This window comes from Nannospalax galili, unplaced genomic scaffold, assembly GCF_000622305.1.
Source record: "Nannospalax galili isolate Female #2095 unplaced genomic scaffold, S.galili_v1.0 scaffold185, whole genome shotgun sequence".
Lineage (NCBI taxonomy): Eukaryota > Metazoa > Chordata > Mammalia > Rodentia > Spalacidae > Nannospalax > Nannospalax galili.
In genome coordinates this window covers 1,136,343-1,157,742 of record NW_008355474.1, presented here as the reverse complement: position 1 = coordinate 1,157,742, position 21,400 = coordinate 1,136,343, and the positions used below count along the sequence as shown (strand labels likewise).

The 21,400-nt window shown below is 48.0% G+C and overlaps 1 protein-coding gene across 1 annotated transcript; it reads right to left on the bottom strand.

Moving 5' to 3' along the window:
* Nucleotides 1-317: 317 nt before the first annotated feature.
* Idh2 (isocitrate dehydrogenase (NADP(+)) 2, mitochondrial) lies at nt 318-20,674 on the bottom strand. The gene is made up of 11 exons (XM_008852801.3): nt 20,493-20,674; nt 9,802-9,893; nt 7,481-7,646; nt 5,171-5,331; nt 4,948-5,091; nt 4,494-4,630; nt 4,163-4,314; nt 1,543-1,655; nt 1,325-1,422; nt 1,146-1,238; nt 318-694 (listed from the first exon to the last, which is right to left on the bottom strand). The coding sequence occupies exons 1-11, from the start codon at nt 20,605-20,607 to the stop codon at nt 607-609; spliced, it is 1,359 nt and encodes a 452-aa protein (XP_008851023.1). The 5' UTR covers nt 20,608-20,674; the 3' UTR covers nt 318-606.
* Between the last annotated feature and the right edge of the window lie 726 nt (nt 20,675-21,400).

The following is a 21,400-nucleotide window of genomic DNA, read 5'->3' as shown; positions in this document are numbered from 1 at the left end:
TAAGTTAGACCTTCAGGTTTACAAAAAGTATATATATACAGTAAAATGTTAATATCTTGAATATTAGAATATCAGCAAGTGATAAAATAATCCCTGAATGGATAGGGAACCAGATATAAGTGATTATGCTAGGAAATTCCAGGGGCCCCAAGGTCTGTAGAGTATTTGAGGTCCACAGGCTGCCTGGTTCTCTCCCAAGATAGCTTATTATGGTCTGAGTCATCCTAGCCTGCTGGGGTATCCACCAGCTCTATGTGAGCCTCTGTCTCTGGGCCCCAGCTACCTCCTTTCCCTCAGGGACAAACACAGCAGACAAATTTGTGAAGAGCTTTTTAGTAGCTAAATATGGCACCATGTGTTCCAAGGGCAATATAAATTACAGTATGCAAAACATACTGACTGACTGAGGTAAAGCACACCATTTCTGCCTCACATCACCATGAAGGGAAATGCACTCATACTTTTAAAACATCCAGATTATTTAAAAAAAAGTCCCCTAGAAAGGCCTCCAGAGAGAAGGGCTGTGAGGCTCACCCTCCACCATGTACGGAGTACCCACTGCCCTCGGCTTGCCAGTCCACGCTGGGACTTGGGCAATGTCTGCCCCTACTGTTTGCCCAGCGCTCTGTCCAGGTTGCTCTTGATGGTGTCCAGGAAGTCGGTTGTGTTCAAGAAGTGCTCGTTCAGCTTCACACTGCCAAGAAAACACCAAGGCATCAGGGGGCAGCTCCAATCCCTCTGAGGCCATCAACTGGCTTTTCCCAACCACATCAGATCTCAGGCATCAGAACGGCCTTACACCACCAAGCATAAGCACAAGTTTGCCAGCAACCCACTGCCACAGAGCCACAGTGAATTCAGCAGAAACTCATGGGCATCGAGTTTGCCAAGTGACAAGCCATGTGACATAGCTCTTCTAGGGGAAGCTGGGAGATGGCTAGGGAGAAGATGGAAGAAACTGGGCAGCCGCCAATGGAGACCAGCCCCTGCCTTGTCTGAGGAAGCTTGGCTTGAACCATCTCTCAAAGACTGTCTTGCCCCAGGCCCCTGGCAGCTACACTGATTCCTGAGGACTCCTAAGTGAAGTCCCCTGGCTTCCTCCCACCTGCTCTGAGGTCTCAGGCCCTGTATCCCAAACCACACACTTGCTGAGGCCATGAATGCAGCCAGCCAGGTCCTTGGTCATAGCTCCACTCTCCACGGTCTCCACGCATACCTTCTCCAGCGTCTGTGCAAACCTGCAGGGGAAGAGGCAAAGTGAGGTCCCAGGCCTGCAGGGCAGGACTAGAGTCCAGACCAGCTCAGGCCCTCCCCCTGCGTTCACCTGATGAGGTCCTGGTTCCCATCCAGCTTCCCTCGATGCTCTAGACCCCGTGTCCAGGCAAAGATGCTAGCGATAGGGTTGGTACTGGTGGGCCGGCCCTGAGGACAGGGACCACAGGGGATCAACAGCGGAGCCCCAGATACACCTACCCACCACTTGGCAAACAGCTCAGGCTCATTTTCCCAGCAGGCTTTGGGCCTTAAGGTGCACATGCTCACCTTCTGATGCTCTCGGTAATGGCGGGTGACTGTCCCGTGAGCGGCCTCAGCCTCGATAGTCTTTCCGTCAGGGCAAACCAGCACTGACGTCATCAGGCCAAGGGAGCCAAAGCCTGGGGGCAGGCAGACCTCTGCTCAGGACCCTTCACCTGACAAGGCTGAAGCCTTGTCATCTCTCATCCCCACAGCCCACTGCAGCTGGGAGGACAGCAGAGCCTTACAAGTGGCTATTATCAACATGCTAACATACCTCTGTGTGCCCGGCTTCCCAGCTCCTAGGCTCTAAGACACGCCCCCCACCACACTCCCCACCAGCCCAGTCCTGCGACCTCCTAGGAAGCCATTTCTTTTTCTTTTCTTTTTTTCCTTGAGACAGGGTCTTACTATGTAGCCCTTGCTGGCCTGGACCTTGGAATGTAGACCAGATGGGCCTCAAACTCACAGAGATCCACCTGCCTCAGCCTCCTAAGTGCTGGGCTTTACAGGGGTGCACACTATGAGTGGCTTCCAGGAGGCCCTTTCAAGGAGGAAAAATAAAGCAGCTAGTTCACAGCTATCACCATATCTGCTACCCTTGGACACCTTTCAAGCTTTGTTATTTCCCAAATGTAGATGTCAGCTAGAATAATCTGTTGTCAAGGGCTCTGGGGAATCAACTCCCTGATGGGGCTGCAGTTAAGAGCACTAGCTACTCTTGCAAAGAACCTGATTGGGTGCAAGGACCCCCACATGGCAGCTAACAATCCTCTGTAACTCCAGTTCCAAGGTATTCAGCACCCTCTTCTAGCCTCCACTAGCACTATACGCACATGGTACACTTACCTACATGCAGGTAAAACACTCATAACATAAAATACAAGTTTAAAAAATTCCTCAGAACCAAGAGTATGAAGTCCCAAGGAAGAAAAAGTGGACAACTTGTACTGGAAAAAATTCAGCTCACAGTAGCTTTAATTATTTTTTACATTTATTTATATTTTGTGTGTGTGTGGATGTGCGTGGATGTGCTCATGTGGAGGTCAGAGGACTACTTTGGAATTTATTCTCTCCTTCCACCAAGTAGTTTCAAGGGATCAGACTCAAGTTGTCACACGGGGCAGCAAGCACCTTTACCCACTGAGCCACTTCAATGGCCCTTTATTTTGGCTTTGTTATTCAATTTTTTTGGTTTGTTTGGTTTGGTTGGTTTTTTGGTGGTTTGTGGTTTTGTTGTCGTTGTTTTGGGCTTTTTGAGTCAGGGTTTCCCTGTAGCCCCTGCTGGCCTGGAACTTGCTATACACTCTGTAGACAAATCTGAGAGAGATTTGCCTGCCTGTGCTGCCCCAGTGCTGGGACTAAAGGCATGTACCACCAGGCCTAGCTTGTCGCTTGTTTTTTGAGACAGGGACTCACTCTGTAGCCTAGGGTGTCCTGGAACCCAATAAATAACCCAAACTGGCCTGGAATTCACAGCAATCAGTCTCCTAGTGCTGGGATTATAAGTGTGAACCACCATGTCCAGCATTCTGCCCTCTATTAGGACAGACTTAGTAATACACCAGTCCAAGCATAATTTGTGAATTCCCCTCATTCAAGTACCCTAGAGCTCCTGCCCCCTGCTGGTCACAGGGGTGGTGACAGGCAGATCCCCAAGGCTCACTGGGCAGGTAGTCTAGCTCCTGGTTCAATGAGAAATCCTGTCTCAAACACTAATGTGGAGGCCAGGCAAGATGGTTCAGCAGAGAAAGGAGCTTGCTGAAAAGTCTGACAACCTGAGTCTGATCCCTGGGACCCACATGGTGGAAAGAGGAAAACCAACTCTTGCAAAGCATCCTCTGACCTCCATACATGTGCCATGGCAATGCACACACACCCTCACATACAAATAAAGGATTATGGTTGCAGCTCGGTAGGAGAGCACTTGCTTGGTATTCATGAAGCCCTATGTATGACCCCAATGCTGCTAGAAAAATAAATAAATAAATAAATAAATAAATAAATAAATGTTTTTTGTTTTGAAGTTTTTTGTTTTGTTTTGTTATTTTTGAGACAGGGTCTCCCTATAGCTCCAGCTGGCCTGGATGGAACTTGCTATGTAGACCAGGCTAGCCTTGAACTCAGAGATCTGCCTGTCTCTGCTTTCCAAGCGCTGGGATTAAAGGTAACCATGACTGGACTATAAATGTAAATTTTTTGGTCTTTTTGAGACAGGGTCTCCCTGTAGCCCCAGCTGTCCTAGAACTCACTATGTAGACCAGGCTGGCCTTGAACTCACAGATACACCTGCCTCTGCTTCCCAAGTGCTGGGATTAAAGGCATGTACCACTACACCTAGCTTATAAATGTAAATTTTTAAAAAGAAAATATTAAAAATAATAAGGTGGAGTGGTAGAGGAAGAAACCTGACATCAATCTCCAGTTCCCACACAGGAGCACTGGTACATACAGTCCCTCCAGAAGAATCTTATCTGAGAAGCCCACATCCATGCCACGTGTGTGTCTCACTTTCTCCTCAGGAGTCTATTACTTACCCTTCATGCTTACAATTTATATAAAAATCTCATTTGATTAAAAAAAAAAAAAATCACTCCAGTCACAGAAGACCAACAATCTCCCTCAGGGACCAGGCCTCACAGCATACCCTGCGCCAGGATGTCCGACTGTACATCGCCATCATAGTTCTTGCAGGCCCACACAAAGCCTCCTGAAGACTTGAGCACTTGAGCCACCATGTCGTCAATGAGCCGGTGCTCATACCAGATCTTATTCTTGTCAAAGTCAGTCTTGTAGTGCCTGGGAGCAAAAGGGCCTAGTTCCGGGACAGGACAGGAGACTGACAGGTTAAGGACCCCTCCCTGAGCCTCAAAGTTGAACCAAACACACTGGGAGAACAACCTCCCCAGGTGGGGTGGGGACAGTGCAGGGGAGCTTGGGAGGCTGTGCTGCCCTCAGGAAGCTGCAGAGGCTGTTACTTGTCAAAGATCTCCTGGAAGATGTCCTTGAAACGCCCGTCATAGGCCTTCAGAATGGTGTTCTTGGTGCTTAAGTACAGCGGCCACTTCTTCTGGATAGAGTACTGGAAGCAGCTGTGTGCAAAGCCGGAGATGGACTGCAGGAAGAGAGTATAATATGGTTCTCCAGGTACTGTCAGTGGGAAAGAATCCTCATTCACCTGCCTGCTGCTTAGGTTGACGGTGTGACCCTGGCTTATCCAGTCAGAGCCCCGCCTTCCTGGGCCCCAGTGATTGGCTCAGAGGTGGTCACGTGACCCAAGCCGGGCACCCCCACGAGCACAAGAAGGTGCTCTTTTCAGACAGAATGGCTTCCTCTACTTCTTCCTGGTTTGAGAAGGAAACGAATAGAAGCCAGGAAACCAAAATGGGCAGAGATGGAGACGGCTCGAGGGAAGGGTGCTCAGGGCCTCACCTCATCGGTGTTGTACATCCCCATGCCCACACCGCCTGCAGGAAAGTTGTACACCTCCCACTCCTTGGCACTGCTGCCGTCCTTTGGGGTGAAGACTATCTTGAACGTACCAGCTCGATCTACAACAAAGTCTGTGGCCTTGTACTATAGAGAAAAGAGACGGCTCAGGTCAGGCTCTCTCGTGGGTTCACAGGTCAACAGACTGTCTCCCAGCCTGGCCTACCTGGTCACCATGGGCGTGCCTGCCAATAGTGATGGGCTTGGTCCAGCCAGGGACAAGGCGCGGGATGTTTTTGCAGATGATTGGCTCTCGGAACACAGTTCCCCCAAGGATGTTCCGGATGGTTCCATTAGGGCTCTTCCACATCTTCTTCAGCTTGAACTCTGCGAAGACAGAGATAAATTGGGCCCCTCCTTCCCACCAGAACAAACTCCCAGCAAAAGTACAGCCAGACAGGGAGCCTCGGTGTCATTCTGAAGTTGATGGAGGGATCTAGAGCCTAATTGGAATCTGCCAGTGGTGTGAGGTTTACAAAGTGCCTTAGCCTGAGCTGTGAAATGAAATTACTAATAAAATACCTAGTGGGCTGGGCTATCGTGAGGATTAAATGAGCAGTGTGTAATGTGCATGGAACAATGTCTGGCCTATGGCAAAGTACCCTGTCTGCCATTTTACCACACCCCACATAGAGGTTACTCAGAGGAAAAAGGGCTGCCTCTTTCAAGAAGTGCTGATGCCCACCCCCATCCTGCCCAAGGTTCTAAGACTATTACCTTGTCCATAAACCTATAAATCCCAGGGATGGACTGGAGCTGTAGCTCAATGGTAAGAGTACTTACCTAGCATGCACAAGGCCCTGAGTTCGACTATCAGTGCTTTAAAATAACTCCTAATAATTTTTAAAATCCCAGGATTCAGGAAAATCAAAAAACTCAGGACTAAAACTGACTGGGGGCCAGAGAAATGGCTCAGTGGTTAAGGGCACTGGTTGCTCTTGGCTAACAATCATCTGTACTCCAGGTCCAGGGTATCTGACATCCTCTTCTGGTCTTCACAGGTACTACATGGCAAAGGTGCACTTACATACATGCAGGCAAAACACTCATACACATAAAATAAAAACATATAAATCTTTAAAAAAAAATTTCGAGTGGTGGTGCAAGCCTTTAATCCCAGCACTTGGGAGGCAGAGGCAGGCAGATCTCTGTGAGTTTGAGGCCATCCTGGTCTACATAACAAGTTCCAGGCCACCTGGGGCTATAGGGAGACCCTGTCTCAAAAAGACCCCCCCAAATTCATACTCGCACTCACATAAAAATTGACTCTAGTGTACTATATCCAGGAGTGACCTGAAAGGACAGGATGGCCTAGAGACCTCAATGTATTTTAGGGTTTTTTTGTGGGGTTTTGTTTTTGGGTAGTGTTGGGGATTGAACCCAGGGCCTTGTGCATGATAGGCAAGCATTCTGTCACTGAGCTACACCCCCAGCTCTGTAGAAATTAATGAGGAAAACTCCTTACCCACCTTTTTTTTTTTTTCCACTCAAGAACAATTTTATTAGCGTTTAAGAGTAAAACAAGACAAGCAGGCTGCAAATCTCAGCAGCTTCCAGGAAAAGGGAAATGGAGAAAAGGAAGAAAGAAAAGCATGCTGCGTGTGGTGGAGGTCAAGGAGCAGCCACCTGGCAAAGGGGGAAGTTCACAGAGTAAAGCCCAGAATGCCTGGGAAAGAATGTTCTTAGCCTTTGGCTAGTATCCAGAGAACAGACGAAGTAAAGAAAAAGTTTCTGAGTTAGGACTCAGAGAAGTAGGTATGTGGCCTGGCAGAGGATCCACCATATCTTTTATTTATTTATTTTTTTAAATTATCCAAACCTCTCCCTTTTCTCTATATACTGGTGCAATTTTGTAGTACCCTAGAGAGCAGCTCCCAGAACCAAGGATCAGCAGCCAATCTAGACAACTCATACCTGGTAGGGACACCTCTCAGAAAGCTGTGCATGACCAGTGGGGTGGAGCCAGCCCTGCAATGTCCTGTGGAAGACACTCATGATGCCCACCCCCAGAGGTCTCCACAAAGCCTCTGCCCACCAGCCTGCCAAACAGTCTAAGATGTCAGAGGGATAGGCTGTCAAAAGCCATCATTATTCTGACAGCACCAATATTGTCTTCCTCCCCCCTGTGACTGTGATACTTCTCACTGGTGTGAGCCTCACAGCATGGCAGGAACACTGCCTACCTAGGCAGTAGGAGACATGATGACCTGGCCATGAGCATGAGGCTAGCCCCTCATCATGCCTCCCTTAGCTGTACCACACTGACTCTAGGGTACAGCAGGCCCTCCCAGCTAGACCAGACTCACCTCTTAGTCCCCACCACCCCACCCTGGACCCAAGTGAAATTAGCCTCAAGGGAACCCAGCTCTAGAAACTTCCATCTCCCAGTCTCATAATGAGTTACATAGTCAACCATGCCCCAAAATGTGACAGCCTGTCACCCTACTAGTCCCTGTGACCCCTCAACACCTCATACCTTCCACACGTGCCTCATCAGGGGTGATAGTGGCACACTTGACAGCCACACTGTACTTCTGGGTGGCTAGCGCAGAGTCAATAGTGACCTGGTCGTTGGTCTGGTCACGATTTGGAAGCCCGAGGTCAAAATACTTGAGCTGGACATCCACGTGGGGCAGAATGAGCTGGGAAAGACAGCCCAAGCAAATGTCAAGCCAAACAACTGACCTGGGGGCATGAGAAGTTACTGGGTCAAAAGAGGGATGAGGGAAAGCAAGTAGAGGCGACACAGGAGAGAGCTTGGGGTCAGCCATTTCTTAGTAGGGCCAAAGCTGACAAGAGGCTAGGACTCTGAGAGGTAACCAAACTGGACCACGGACCCTCAGAAGAAAGCCAGGCATGGAACATCTCCACTACCCTAGGGCCCATCAAGTCAGTTGAGCCCCAAGTCTATAGAGTGGGGTCCCCCTTCTCCTTCAAGTGCTCTATGATCTCAGATCAGAAGTGGTATTTTCAGTCTGGCATACTGGCATACACCTGTAATCCCAGCACTTGGGAGCCTGAGGCAGGAAGATCACCAGTTTGAGGCCAGCCTGGGCTACACAGTTAAAACCTTGTCTCACAGACATGGTGGTACATGCCTTTAATCCTAGCATTCAAAAGGCAGAGGCAGTTGAATCTGTGTAAGTTTAAGAGCAGCCTGGTCTACACAGCAAGTTCCAGGCCAGTCTATGGGGTGAGACCCTATCTGTGTGTGTGTGTGTGTGTGTGTGTGTGTGTGTGTGTTTTGTCCGTATATATTCTATATATGTGTGCCCATACGCACAGCACACAGAGAGACGACAAGAGGGCGCCTGGTCTACACAGCAAGTTCCAGGCCAGTCTATGGGGTGAGACCCTATCTGTGTGTGTGTGTGTGTGTGTGTGTGTGTGTGTGTGTGTGTTTTGCCTGCATATACTGCATATATGTGTGCCCATGCATGCAGCACCCATAGAGGCCAGAAGAGGGCATCTAATCCCCTGGAACTGGAGTTATAGAAGATTGTTAGCAGTCAGGTGGGTGCTGGTTCCAAGCCTGGGTCCACTGCAAGAGTAGCCAGTACTCTTTACTGTTGAACCATTTCTCCACCTCCTATGAGACCCTATCTTAAAAAAAAAAAAAAAAAAAAAAAAAAGCTGGAGAGATTGGAGAGATGGCTCAGCATTTAAGATCACTGGCTGGACCCAGGTTCGAGTCCCAGCACCCAAATCATGAAGACCAAAGTTTGGATCCCAGTACCCATGTAACAAGCCAGGCATCTGGAACACACCTGTAACCAGAGGCAGGCAGATGGGCAGGGCTTGCTGGCGTTCAGCCTAGTTGTGAAAACACAAGCTCCATCAAAGGAATAGGCAGAGAATGATAGAGGAGAACACCAACACCCTCTTCTGGCCTCTGTGCCCACACAAACATGCATAGACATGCAAATAAATTGTTTATATTACATTTATTTATTTATTTATTTATTCATTCATTCATTCATTCATTTATGTGCAGGTCAGAAGACAACTTGCAGGAGTTGGTCCTCTCTTTCCACCATCTGGGTCTCAGGGATTGAACTCATGTCATCAGGCTCGTCAGCAACCACCTTTACCTGTGGAATCAGCCTACCAGCTGCTAATTAATTAATTAATTTTTTTTTTTTTTTAAAGAAACAAGATTTGAATCAGGTGAGGTAGCTCATCCAGTCAGGGCACTTGATGACCTGAGTTCAATTTCAGGACTCTACATGGTGGAGGGAAAAAATTGACCTCCACAAGTACTGACCTCCAAGTGGCACATGCATGCTAGCTGCATGTGTGCATATACACACATAAATAAGTATATAAATAAATGCAATAAATTATTTTTATTTTATTTATTTCTTGTCTTTTTGAGACAGGGTCTCTCTGTAGCCTAGCTGGCCTGGAACTCAGCTTAATAAATTTTTTTTTTAAAGAAAAAGAAACAAGCGCTGGGCGTGGTGGCTCACACCTTTAATCCCAGCACTTGGGAGGCAGAGGCAGGCGGATCTCTGTGAGTTCAAGGCCAGCCTGGTCTATATAGTGAGTTCCAGGACAGCTGGGGCTTCAGGGAGACCCTGTCTCAAAAAGACTAAAAAAAAAAAAAAAGAAACAAGACTTGAAAAGCCTGAAGGCTTCAGCACTAACTTAAGGCTCAGTTTGCTCAAGACAGGCACTGCCTGACAACTAGAGCTGTTAATGTTCTCCACAAGGGAGGTAGAGTCATGGGACTCCTAGGAACCTGAGACCTTGTGGGACTGACCGCCTACTTGAGAACCCATCGGGGAGGGGCACTACCTTCTCCTTAATGAACTGCCAGATGATTCGAGTCATCTCATCACCATCCATCTCCACCACCGGCTTCTCCACCTTGATCCTCTTGCCAGCATCTAGAACGGGGCACACAGCACATCACAACTCTGAGGAGGGCAGAAGGAGAACCTCCCTTCTCACAGCCAGTCCCATGCTCCAATAAGGAGAGAGGGGACAGTGAACCGTCTTCTACCTGTAGGCCCTGCATCCCCCATGGAAGATGGCCACATAGGATTATATTCAATGGGCTTGGGCTGGGCTAACTAGTCAGAGCCTCTTCCCTTGGAAGCTGAAGACAGAGAGACCAACAGAGAACCACAGCCAGCTGAAGCTACCCTGTCCAGCACCAACTCCTCAAGGTGAGCAGACTCTCTACTTCTCTAATTTCAGCCCTTCACTTTTCCCTGTAATACTGTGTCCTTCCAAAACAGTCCTCTCAAAGTCAGCCAGTCACTAAGTTTCCCTGTTGTCTGGAAGCTGGGAACCCTCAACAGCTTGAATCAAAGAGGGGAATATACAGATCCATAGTGAGAGCCCACCATGTGCCTAAGAGCAGACCAACCCTACACATTCAAAGCAACATCTGATCCCCAAACAATCTCAGGCACATCAGTGCCATCTTGTTTGTTTATTGGTTGGTTGGTCTTTTTGGAGACAGGGTTTCACGCAGCCCAGGTTGTCCTACTATCTACATAGCTGAAGGTGACCTTGAATTTCTGATCTTCCTGCCTCTACCTCCGGAGTACCAGGATCACCTGCCTGCACTACCACACCTAGCTTGGTTTTTCTGTTGTTGCTTTAATGTGTATGAGTGTTTTGCCTGCATATATGTAAGTGCACCTGTGTGGCATAATATCAGTCTGGCCTGAAATTGTATAGTCTAGCTGGCGTCAAACTCATCATCCTCTTGCCTCAGCCTTCCAAGTACTAGGATTACAGGTGCATGCTACCACACTTAGCTCATTGTTCCCATTTTAAGTATGAGGAAACTGAGGTATGGAGAGGCGATCAGTTTACTGCCAAGGGTTACAGAGATAGAACACAGAGCCAGGAGGACTTGAATCTTCCTCATTGGAAGACAGGCTTATGGCATCTGAGAAGAGAACTCAATCCTAAGCCAAGTAAGGCTCAGGTAAATCTGTCCTTCTAGAGAAGTGTTCAAAACCCAACAAGGACTAGCAAGATGGTTCACCGGGTAACTTGCTTGTCACCAAGCCAGACAACCTGAGTTCCATCTCCGGAACATAGAATATTTATGCAATTGAGGACAGCCTGGTCTATACACAGTGAATTCTGAGTTAACCAACGGGGTATAATGAAACCCTGTCTCAAAAAAAGAAAAAAGAAAAAAGCCTAACAGACCTTAAACATGCCATTGATACCACTGTCCTATAATACATACCTCAGCCATGCATGGCTTCAAGACATCCTTGAACATAAACCACATACAGCAAAGCAGCTCATGTTCCAAAGACATTCAAACAGATTTTGTAGAACAAAAACAAACAAACAAAAATAATCTTCATTTAGGGAGAAAAAGAGGACCTAGGGAGTGTGGTTGGTGCCCGAGGCAGGACAGAATCCAGGCTCAGTGAGGCATGACCTTGTGGATCAGATGCTGAGAAGCCAAAACAGCACACACAAACTCTTTTCCTGGGAATGAAGGCAGAGACAGTTGGCTCCACCACCCTACCCATAATACCATGGGGATTTTAGACCAAAATTATAAAATTCCTTCACTTTGGTCTCAAGCTTGACTGGGAAGGACCTTTAAACTTGTAGAAAGTCAGCTGAGCAGAATCTGCTTAGCTTCTAGAAGCCTTCTCTGAGAGTTAAGGACAGCTCACCCAATTTTTTAAAAATCTAAACCTACATCATAATCCAGATCCCCAAAGACACACTTGTCCAAGAGCCAGTTCTGAAGGTCTTAGCCTTGGCCTGGGCTCCTCTGTTTGAGCATCAGGCAGACAGACACAGACCCATGGGTGCTATGGGTGCCACACCTCCTCAGTGGGAAACTTCAAGGTCAAGATCACACCCTCAGGTACCAGCAAGCTTTCATGGAGAACACAGGGCCCATTTATTTACATAGCAACCTGGTACAGACTAAGCACTGTGGATATAAAACCACTCAGGCAAGGGAGGGAGGAGAGAGGGAAAGAAGAGAAGGGAGAGGGAGAGGGAGAGGGAGGGAGGGAGGGAGGGAGGGAGAGAGAGAGAGAGAGAGAGAGAGAGAGAGAGAGAGAATAAAACCTACAGTAAGCAATGCTGTTTTCAACTCAGGGATGCCAAGGCCTCCCAAGCAGACTTCTCAGAGGAGCTAGAGACAGGGATATGAGTCTAGGTAAGTCCCTCTGCTGGGTCCTAAAAGTCCATGTTTCTTCCCTGATTCTGGAAACTGAACCCAGAGCCTTGTACACACCTGTAAACTCTCATTCACAGAACTGTACACCCAATCTAAAAAAAATTTTTTTCTAGGGATGGAGAGATGGCTCAGTCGTTAAAAGCACTGACTGCTCCTGCGGAGGATCTGGGTTCGATTCCCAGCACCCACTACGAACCATTCTTAACTCCAGTTCCAGGGGATCCGATGCCCTCTTCTGACCTCTGAGGCATTGCACGACATGGGTGCACTCACATACCTGCAGGCAATACACTCATACACATAAAATTTTTAAAAATTAAAAAAACTTTTATTTGGTGCTAGGGATTGAACTCAAGGCCTCACACTTGCTAAGCAAGCCCTCTACCACCAGCCAGATAATGGGAGGCGGGGCGGGGGGGGGTTGTTGTTGCTGTTTGTTTTGGGTTTGGGGGACAGGGTCTTATTATGGAACTCAGCTATGGAACTCAAACTCATTCTGTAGCCCAAGATGGCCTCAAGCTCAAAATCTTCCTGCCTCTGCCTCCTGAGTTCTGAGATTACAGGCATTGCCACTTTGCCTGGCTCAGATGGCAATATTTTTTAAATGTTCTTTGGTACCTGGGCATGGTGGTGCATACCTTTAATCCTGGCACTTTGGGGGCAGAGGCAGAGGCAAGTGGATCTCTGTGAGTTCAAAGCCAGCTGGACATACATAGCAAGTTCCAGACCATCTGGAGGTATAGGGAGACCCTGTCTCAAAATACCAAAACACTATGCAGGGTGTGGTAGCGTTCACTTTTAATCCCAGCCCTCAGGAAGCAGAGGCAGATGGAACTCTGGGAGGCCACCCTGGTTTACATCCTGACTTCCAGGTGGGCTGTGACTAGGGAGAGACCCTGTCAAAACACCACAAGACCAAAAAAAAAAAAGAAGAGCACTGGCTGTTCTTCTAGAAGTTGTGCATTTTGTTCCCAGCACCCACATGAAGACTCACAACCATCTTTTTAACTCCAGGATCCAATGCCAAAGCTCTCTTCTGACCTTCAAAGGCATTGCACAACACAGGTGCACTTACATACACCAAGGCAAAACACTCATATACATAAAATAAATAAACACATTTTAAAGTAAATAAAACCATCAGGAGAGTAGGATTGGTGTGACTGAGCTGGTAGAGTACTTGCATAACAGGCATGAGGCCTTGGGTTCGATTTCCAACACCATATAAACCCAATTTGGTGGCTCACCTGTTTGTAATCTCAGCACTAGGAAGATAGAAGCAGGAAGGTCAGAAGTTCAAGGCTATATATACTTGGCTATAAATAGAATTCAAGGACATTCATTGCTGCATAGCTCAAAATAGCCAAAAGGTAGTGTCTTAACAATGCATGAATGGACAAAATACAGTCTATACATACAACGGAATATTATTCAGACTTACAAGATTTAAAAAAAAAAAAAAGGAAGTCCTGTCACATGCCACACCACTGGTGGCAGTTATATGATATGAAATAAGTGAGTCACAAAGACAGACACTTTAGGACTTACTTAGGTAACCTAGAACAGAGATAAAGTAGAATGGTGATTTGTCAGGGGCTGAGGGGGGAGGAAATGGGAAGCTACTGTTTCATAGATACCAAGTTTCAGTTTTACAAGATGAAAAGTTTCTAGAGAAGGCTAGGTTGGTGGCTACAAAGTAACCATGCTAAACGCTACTGAAATGGACATTTAAAATGTTAGCTTCATGGACTGTTGGGGATGTCAGGAGAGTTGGGAGTGGATATGATCAATATACATTGTACACATTAATGTACTTGTCAAAGAATAAATTAGATACTCTAGAGCAAGTGAGAAAGCTCAGCAGGTAAAGGCCCTTGCCACCAAGCCTGAGGTCCTGAGTTTGATCTCAGATCCTATTTGATGGAAAGAGAGAACTGATTCCTGCAAATTGTGAAGACTTCCACACCTACATTATGACACACCCACACACAATAAGTAAATAAACAAGTGGGAAAAAAACTCTAAAAAAGAAAAGTTACCGTGGTTAATATTGTTGCCTTTCACCTAAATAAAAATAATACACATTCAGCCAGGTGTGGTGGCGCACGCCTTTAATCCCAGCACTTGGGAGGCAGAGGCAGGCGGATCTCTGTGAGTTCAAGGCCAGCCTGGTCTACATAGTGAGTTCCAGGACAGCTGGGGCTACAAGGAGACCCTGTCTCAAAAAGACAAAAAAAAAAAAAAAGACTAATAATTTAAACCAGCCTGTCTTGAAGAATGAGTTGCCCCAATACAGTGAGCAGACACCCACCAAGAGCAAAGACAGCTGGGCTGAGACCTGCCTTGTATCCTCCAGGTGCCGGTGCCATGGGAGTTTGAGAACTTTTTCTGTTATTTTGCTTACAGGATTCCAACAAACCACATTCTGCCCCTCTTTAGAAGGGGCGGGGGAATGGATCAGTGGATAAAGCACTTGTCACCCAAGAGTAAGGACCTGAACTCAGAGTTTCAGAACCAATGTAAAAGAGCCTAATTCAGTAGCCTATGTCTGCAATCCTAATGCTCCTACCAAAGCAAGATGGGGGGGGGGGGCAGTGGAGCACATGCGCAAACACACACACAAACACACAAGTAAAAGAAGGAAAGAGAGGAAAAGAAGAAGAAAGTGATTAAAATACAAGGAGCAGCACCCAAGTTTCCCTGGAAAGTTCCAAAGTGACAGCCGTGATAAATCTCCATGTGGCAATGCTACACAGACCCTATTCTCTTGACAAAAGCATGGTATGGAATAGCACCAGTCACAGGAGGCCGGCCAGTAAGTCAATTCTCCCTGTTCGGGGCTCCTGGCAGTCAACACTCCATAAGGATTCCAAAACTCTGACTTCAAAATCTGCTCCTTTGTAGCTGAGTCCAGTCTAGGTGCCCCCCCTCAGTGGCCCCATGCAAAACTGCTTCCTCCACATTCCTACCACCACTCTTGCTGAGAGGCTGCAGGCCCCAGCAAGGATCAGAATGTGAGGACAGCCCTCATTCCCTGATGGAGAATCCTAAGTACTCTCACAGTGGCAGCCCACCTCCAACAAATCCTATTGGCTCTCCCCTCAAAATACATCCAGAAACAAAGCACTTCTCACCACACCCAGAACCACCATCCAGGTTCAAGTCATCATCCAGAGCATGTGACACCCCCAGTCAAGTCCCCAAAGCCAGGAAGCACTTGTTAAAATAGAAGGCAGGAAGCTAGACTCATTCCAAGACAGCATTTTCCTGGCATGTTCAAGGTCCTAGGTTCCATGCTCAGCACTGCAAAAAATATAAACATGTGACTGGAGAGATGGCTCAGAAGTAAGAGGGCTTGCTTCCAGAGTATCCAAGTTCAGTTCCCAACACCCATCCGGCAACTTACAATCAACTATAACTCCAGCTCCAGGGGATCCAATGCCCTCTTTTGGCCACAGGCACCCACACAAATGTGGCATATACACAAATACACATACATATAAATAAAAATAAATCTTTTCTTAAAAAAATATTTTTTACATGTATGAGTATATTGCCTGCATGTATATGAGTGCACTTGTGTCATGCAATGGCCACAGAGGTCAGAAGAGGGCCCCATAAAAACAAACAAACAAACAAAAAAATATATATAGGGCTGGGCGTGGTGGCACATGCCTTTAATCCCAGCACTAGGGAGGCAGAGGTAGGCAGATCTCTGTGAGTTCAAGTCCAGCCTGGTCTACATAGTGAGTTCCAGGACAGCTGGAGCTACAGGGAGACCCTGTCTCAAAAAGACCAAAAAAAAGAAAAAATTAAAAAAAAAAAAAGAGAGAGATGGCTCAGCAGCTAAGAGCACTTGCTCTTCCAGAGGACCCGAGTTCAGTCCCCACATGGCAGCTCAGGAACACCTGGAATCCAGCTCCAGGGTATCTGATCCCCTCTTCTAGCATACACAAAAGATAAAAACATAAATGTGATCATGGTATACCTCTTGAACTCCTGCATAATCTTTTTCACTCAGAATAAAGACCAAAGTCCCCCAAAATGGTCTACAAGCTGGGGGTACAGCCCAAGGATAAGGCACATGGCTTGAATGTACAAGGCCCTTGTTTGATCCCCAATACCACAAAAGGAGAAGAGGGGAGTGTAACTCAGTTGGTAAAGTGCTTTCCTAGAATGCCCAACATCTGCAATCCCAGCGTTTGGGAGGATAGAAGCAGGGGCATCACACATTCAAGTCCATCCTCAGCAACACTAGAAGTTTGAGGCCAGCCTGGGATACATGAGACTGAGTACACGTGTGTGCATGAGTGGGGGGGGGGCACCACAAAGCACCTGTGCAAGTTAGAGAACAACTTGCGGGAGAGTCTGTTCTCTCCTTCTACCATATAGGTCCCAAGGATCAAACTCAGGTGGTCAGGCTTAGCAGGAAGTGCCTTTGCCTGCTCAGCCATCTTTCTGGACCTTCTCTTCAGCTCATGACCATTTATCACACTAGTCAAGAACCTTGTTAAGTGCCTATCCCTTCCTATGTTAGAATTAAAGTTCCAAAGGACAGAACTCTTCCTTACTCTTATTCCCAGCTCTGTCCTCTGCACCTTGCATGGTATTGGGCCCAAAAAGAAATACAATATGCTAAAGGTATAAATGAAAGCCAAGGTTACATCAGGGAAGCCCTGCTTTCTCTCACTTCCTGTTTTGATGAATGTGTCTCTCCCCTCCCACCACCCAGACCCATTGCCAACAGAAGCCTGGGAATTCTGGCATTAGATGGGCACCTCCCAGAGTAGATTAATATTTGTATTCTGGACTGGAAATTTGGCTAAGTGATAGAGGATTTGGCTAGCATCTGTGAATACCTGGGTTAGATCTCTAGCACTAGGGGAAAGAAAATTGCACATAAGTATGGTGGTACACATGTACAACCCGAGCTACTCAGAAGGTGGAGGCAGGAGGATCACAAGGTTGTTTTTTTTTAAAATATTTTATTTATTATTTTTATTTTATGTGTACTTGTGTATTGCCTGCATGTAGGTAAGTGCACCTGTGTTGTACAATGCCCTCTGAGAACAGAGGAGACGATCAGATTCCCTGGAATGAGTTACAAACAGTTGTTAGCTGCCATGTGGGTAGTGGTATTTAAACCCGGGTCTTCTGCAAGAACAGTCAGTATTCTTAATGGCTGAGCCATCTCTCCAGCCTGAGAATCACATGTTTTAAAGCAACTTAGTGAGACTTTGTCTCAAAATAAAGTTAAAAGAAACATTGGTGGCTGCAAGTCTAATGGTTTAGCACTTGCACACCATGTGTGAGGTCCTGGGTTCAGCCCCCAGTATGGAGAGGAAAAAAAGTAATAAAAAATTACCATCTGCTGGTGTTTTTAACACGTTTACACAGTATAAACCCCAAAGTAAACGACAGATCCTGGCTTCTAATAGCAGGGCTGTTCCAAGCACCTCCCATCCTGAACTGACTCAGCCCAAGAGGCCTGAACTAAAGATGGAGGGCTTAGAGGCAGCCAAGCCTTTCTAGAAAGATTTCTCTCCAGGCCAAGCATGGTGGTGTGCACCTTTAGTCCCAGCACTGGGGAGGCAGGGGCAGGTGGATCTCTGAGAGCTCAAGGCCAGCCTGGTCTACATAGTGAGTTCCAGGCCAGCTGGGGCTACAGGGAGACTCTGTCTCAAAAAGATAAAAAAATAAAATAAAATAAAAATTCTCTTCAGTACCTACTGAACCAAACACAAGCACCCAAACCAGTCCTGTGGGGAAGCAGTGCTGGAGATGGGATAGCTGAAGTCTTATCTAAAGTGGTTGAAACAAGGACAAACAGGGAACAGACAGGATCTCTACAGGGGGTCTGTAAAACTTGTTGAGGGGCCTGTGAGATGGTGGGTAGAGGTGAAAACCTGAAGACCTGAGTTCAAGGAAGGAAAAAGCCAGCTCCACAAAGTTGCTCTCTCTGACCCATGCATATGCACCACCAATCAATCTCTCTTTCTCTCGCTCTCTTAAAATAAATTTAAAAAAAAAAAAACACTCGATAAAGGGCTGAAGAGATGGCTCAGTGGTTAGGAGCACTTACTGCTCTTGCAGAGGACCTGAGTTCAGTTCCCAGTACTCACATGGTGGCTTATCACAGCCTATAACTCCAGTTCCAGGGGTTCTGACACCCTCTTCTGGTATCCATAGGCACTGCACACATGTGGTGCACATACATACAGGCAAAACACTCGTACACTTTTTCTAATCCTTAAAAAACAACTTGGCCAGGTGTGGTGGCACACGCCCTTAATCCCAGCACTTGATAAGCAGAGGCAGGCAGATCTTTGTGAGTTCAAGGCCAGCCTGGTCTACATAGGGAGTTCCAGGCTAGTTGGGCTACAAGGAGATTTTGTCTCAGACAAAAAAATAAAAAATTTTTAAAAATCCAACTTGATGATCAGTAATTGAATAATTTATTCTGGGATCTGAGCCCCTCTCTGGGACACTTCTCTCTTCCAAGGGCACAGTGTGGGCAGGACACTCTCTGGGTCTAGCCACCAAGAAGATCTAAAAAGTTAAGGTGAGAAAATAACAAAGTTTCAGCTAGAAATAGAATAAAGGAAAGCTAGGTACTTGTCCCATCATGGGGCTCAAAGCCCATAAACAACTTCCCAAGCTTTGGCTTATCAGACACTGCCAGTAGTAGGCACTGGAGGCTGCACTTAGAAAGAGACACAAGTGGAACTATGGGGAAGCAAAGACCCGAGTGTTTTTTAGCCAAAAAAATTTTTTTTCTTTGTCATCAAGGGGAAGGCTGAGTATTCGGTCTCCAGCAGTGTTGCCAGGTAATGAGCTGGAGGGCTCTCAGCTGTACAGTCTGATGACCAATTCAAACACAGGCATTTCCCCACTAACAACCACCCCACTTGGGGGCTTTTGGACTGGCTATTTTTAAAATATGTATCTAAATTCAGGATCCCTAAGAAATTTTATTTTCTTGTTAATGTGGGGTTTTGGTTGGTTGGTTGGTTGTTGTTTTGTGTTCTTTTTTTAAACCAGATAATGCAGATTTTTTAAAAAAAAGAGGATTGGAAAATGCCTTTAACTTTTACCATATTTTGCTGCATATACACCATATGGAAATCTTTGAGGCTGTAGGCACTTGAAGGGGTTTCAGGAAACAGATTCCTTTCTCCTTGGCTGACAGGAGGGTCAGGGGCCCAAGCCCTCTCCCTCCTCCTTGCCCCCAGTTCTGGTCAGTTGCTCCCATACTCAGTTAAAGATTACCACTCTAGCCAGGACAAGCACAGAGCCGGGTCCCCCCCCCCTCTTCATTCTCCTGGCTGAGGCCAAGGGGCTTTGGGCCAGGTCAAGATAGAATTTCCGTGGCAACAGGCATCTGAAAGAGCCAAGAGCTCTCTCCATTGTTCCCTGTCTGCTATAGCAGGGCGTTGAGCAGCCAGAGTGAAGGGCAGACCAATGCCCACATGTCAGACTGGTCAGGTAGTGTTGGTAATAGAGACTCTGGCCAATTCCCATTTATTTAGCCCTGAATAGCTTTTTCAGGCCTAAGAAGGGAGCTGAAGGCAAGGCAAACGCCATGGGACCGACTGACTGCAGAAAATGACAACGTGAGCACACTGCTAGGTCTCCACAGCCTGTGTGCCAGGCAGGACCCACTCACCAGCACAGCATAGCTTGCAGCCAAGGAAAAGGCCCAGAATGGAGTTTCAAGGCGAAGGGTGGGGAGGTGGCAGCTAAACAAAAGGGTGGAATAAAAGGGCACTCCTCCAGCTGTCGAGTAAAGGCTCCAGAAATAGCTGATGTGGGCTGGCTGGCGAGAAGGATCAGAGGGTGGCGGGATGGGAGCAAAGGGAAAAGAAGGCCTCTCCAAGCAGTCTTTGTCTGAGCAGGGACCGCGCGGGGACCCTCCCGCGCTGGGGCAGCAGCTGGGCCTCCAGCCCCTCCAGGTCACTTGTCTCCTCCAAGGGCACAGGGAGGGCAGGATACCCTCTGAGTCCAGGCACCCCCAGAACCCCTCCCCCCCCGGAATACCTGGGGAGCCCTGTGCTGGCAGAACCCTGCGATCGCGCCCCAGGCCACCAGTTGCCACCTTCCCCCAAGTCCCCACCCCCGCGCTCGCGGCAGCTGGAACTCTCAGGCGCGGGAGCCGGGAGCGAGGCCACCGCCCGGCCCTTTGTGAACGGGATCCCGCCATGCAGGGGCCACCAAGCGTGTAGCAAGTCGTGCTCCCGGTGTCCCCCGCCCGGGAAGTCGCCACGTCGCGGCGCTGCGCGCGCGCCCGCCCTGTCCCCGGTGCAGCACTCACAGTGGCGCCGCGGCTGCTCCGGCAAGCTGGGGACTGTGAGGGCGGCCGGCGCCCAAGCAGGCGCGGAGCACCGGGCTCTGCGAAGCGAGCGCACAGCCCTCAAGTAGCCCGCCATCCTGAGCACGCGAGGTCCGAGCACCGCTGCACCAGGGCTCGGCTGGCCGGGGCAGCCTGGACCCAACCGGGGCGGAGCTGCCGGGTCCGCCGCCCCATTGGGCCTCACCCGGAGGAGGCGGGTCCAGGGCCGGGGCCAGTGTCTGCCCGACACCTCTTGGGCCTGTTCCAAAGCCCAGACACCCCAGCACCGAGCCCGCGCTTTCTGGAAGCTGCAGCCCAGCTCTGATGCAGCAGCAGATGGTGAGACCCAGTTGGGGCCTTCGGGAGCTCCATGACACCCCACTTACATCAGGATGTGAGTGGCTGACACACCGCCTTAAACCCCTGCGTTCCTCGAGTTCAGCTGGCTGACCTCCCACCCCCCAAGTGAATTTCTCATGCCCATTGGCAAGTTCTGAGTTTTTGAACCAAGAACAGCATCTCGAGCTAGCTCCCAGATCCATCTGGTCGGGTGGACTAGGCAGGATCCAGAGTTGAAATCCCAAACTTGGAGTGCAGTGGAGCACCCCACTTATACCAGCACCTAGGAGGTGGAAGTAGGAGGATCAGGAGATCAAGGTCATTCTTGGTTACATACCAAATTCAAGGCCAGCCTGAGCTACCTAAGACAAGGTCTCAAAAACAAAACAAAAGGTTGAAATCCCTTTTCTGCTCCTTACTAGGTCATACTTCTAATCCCCAAAGTCTCTTAACATAATCAGAATCTAAGCCCTGTGCCAATGGGATGTAACCCTAAGAGGTCTGACAGGAGACTTGTGTGAAATTATGTATGTAGCAGGTTTGGGGTGCAA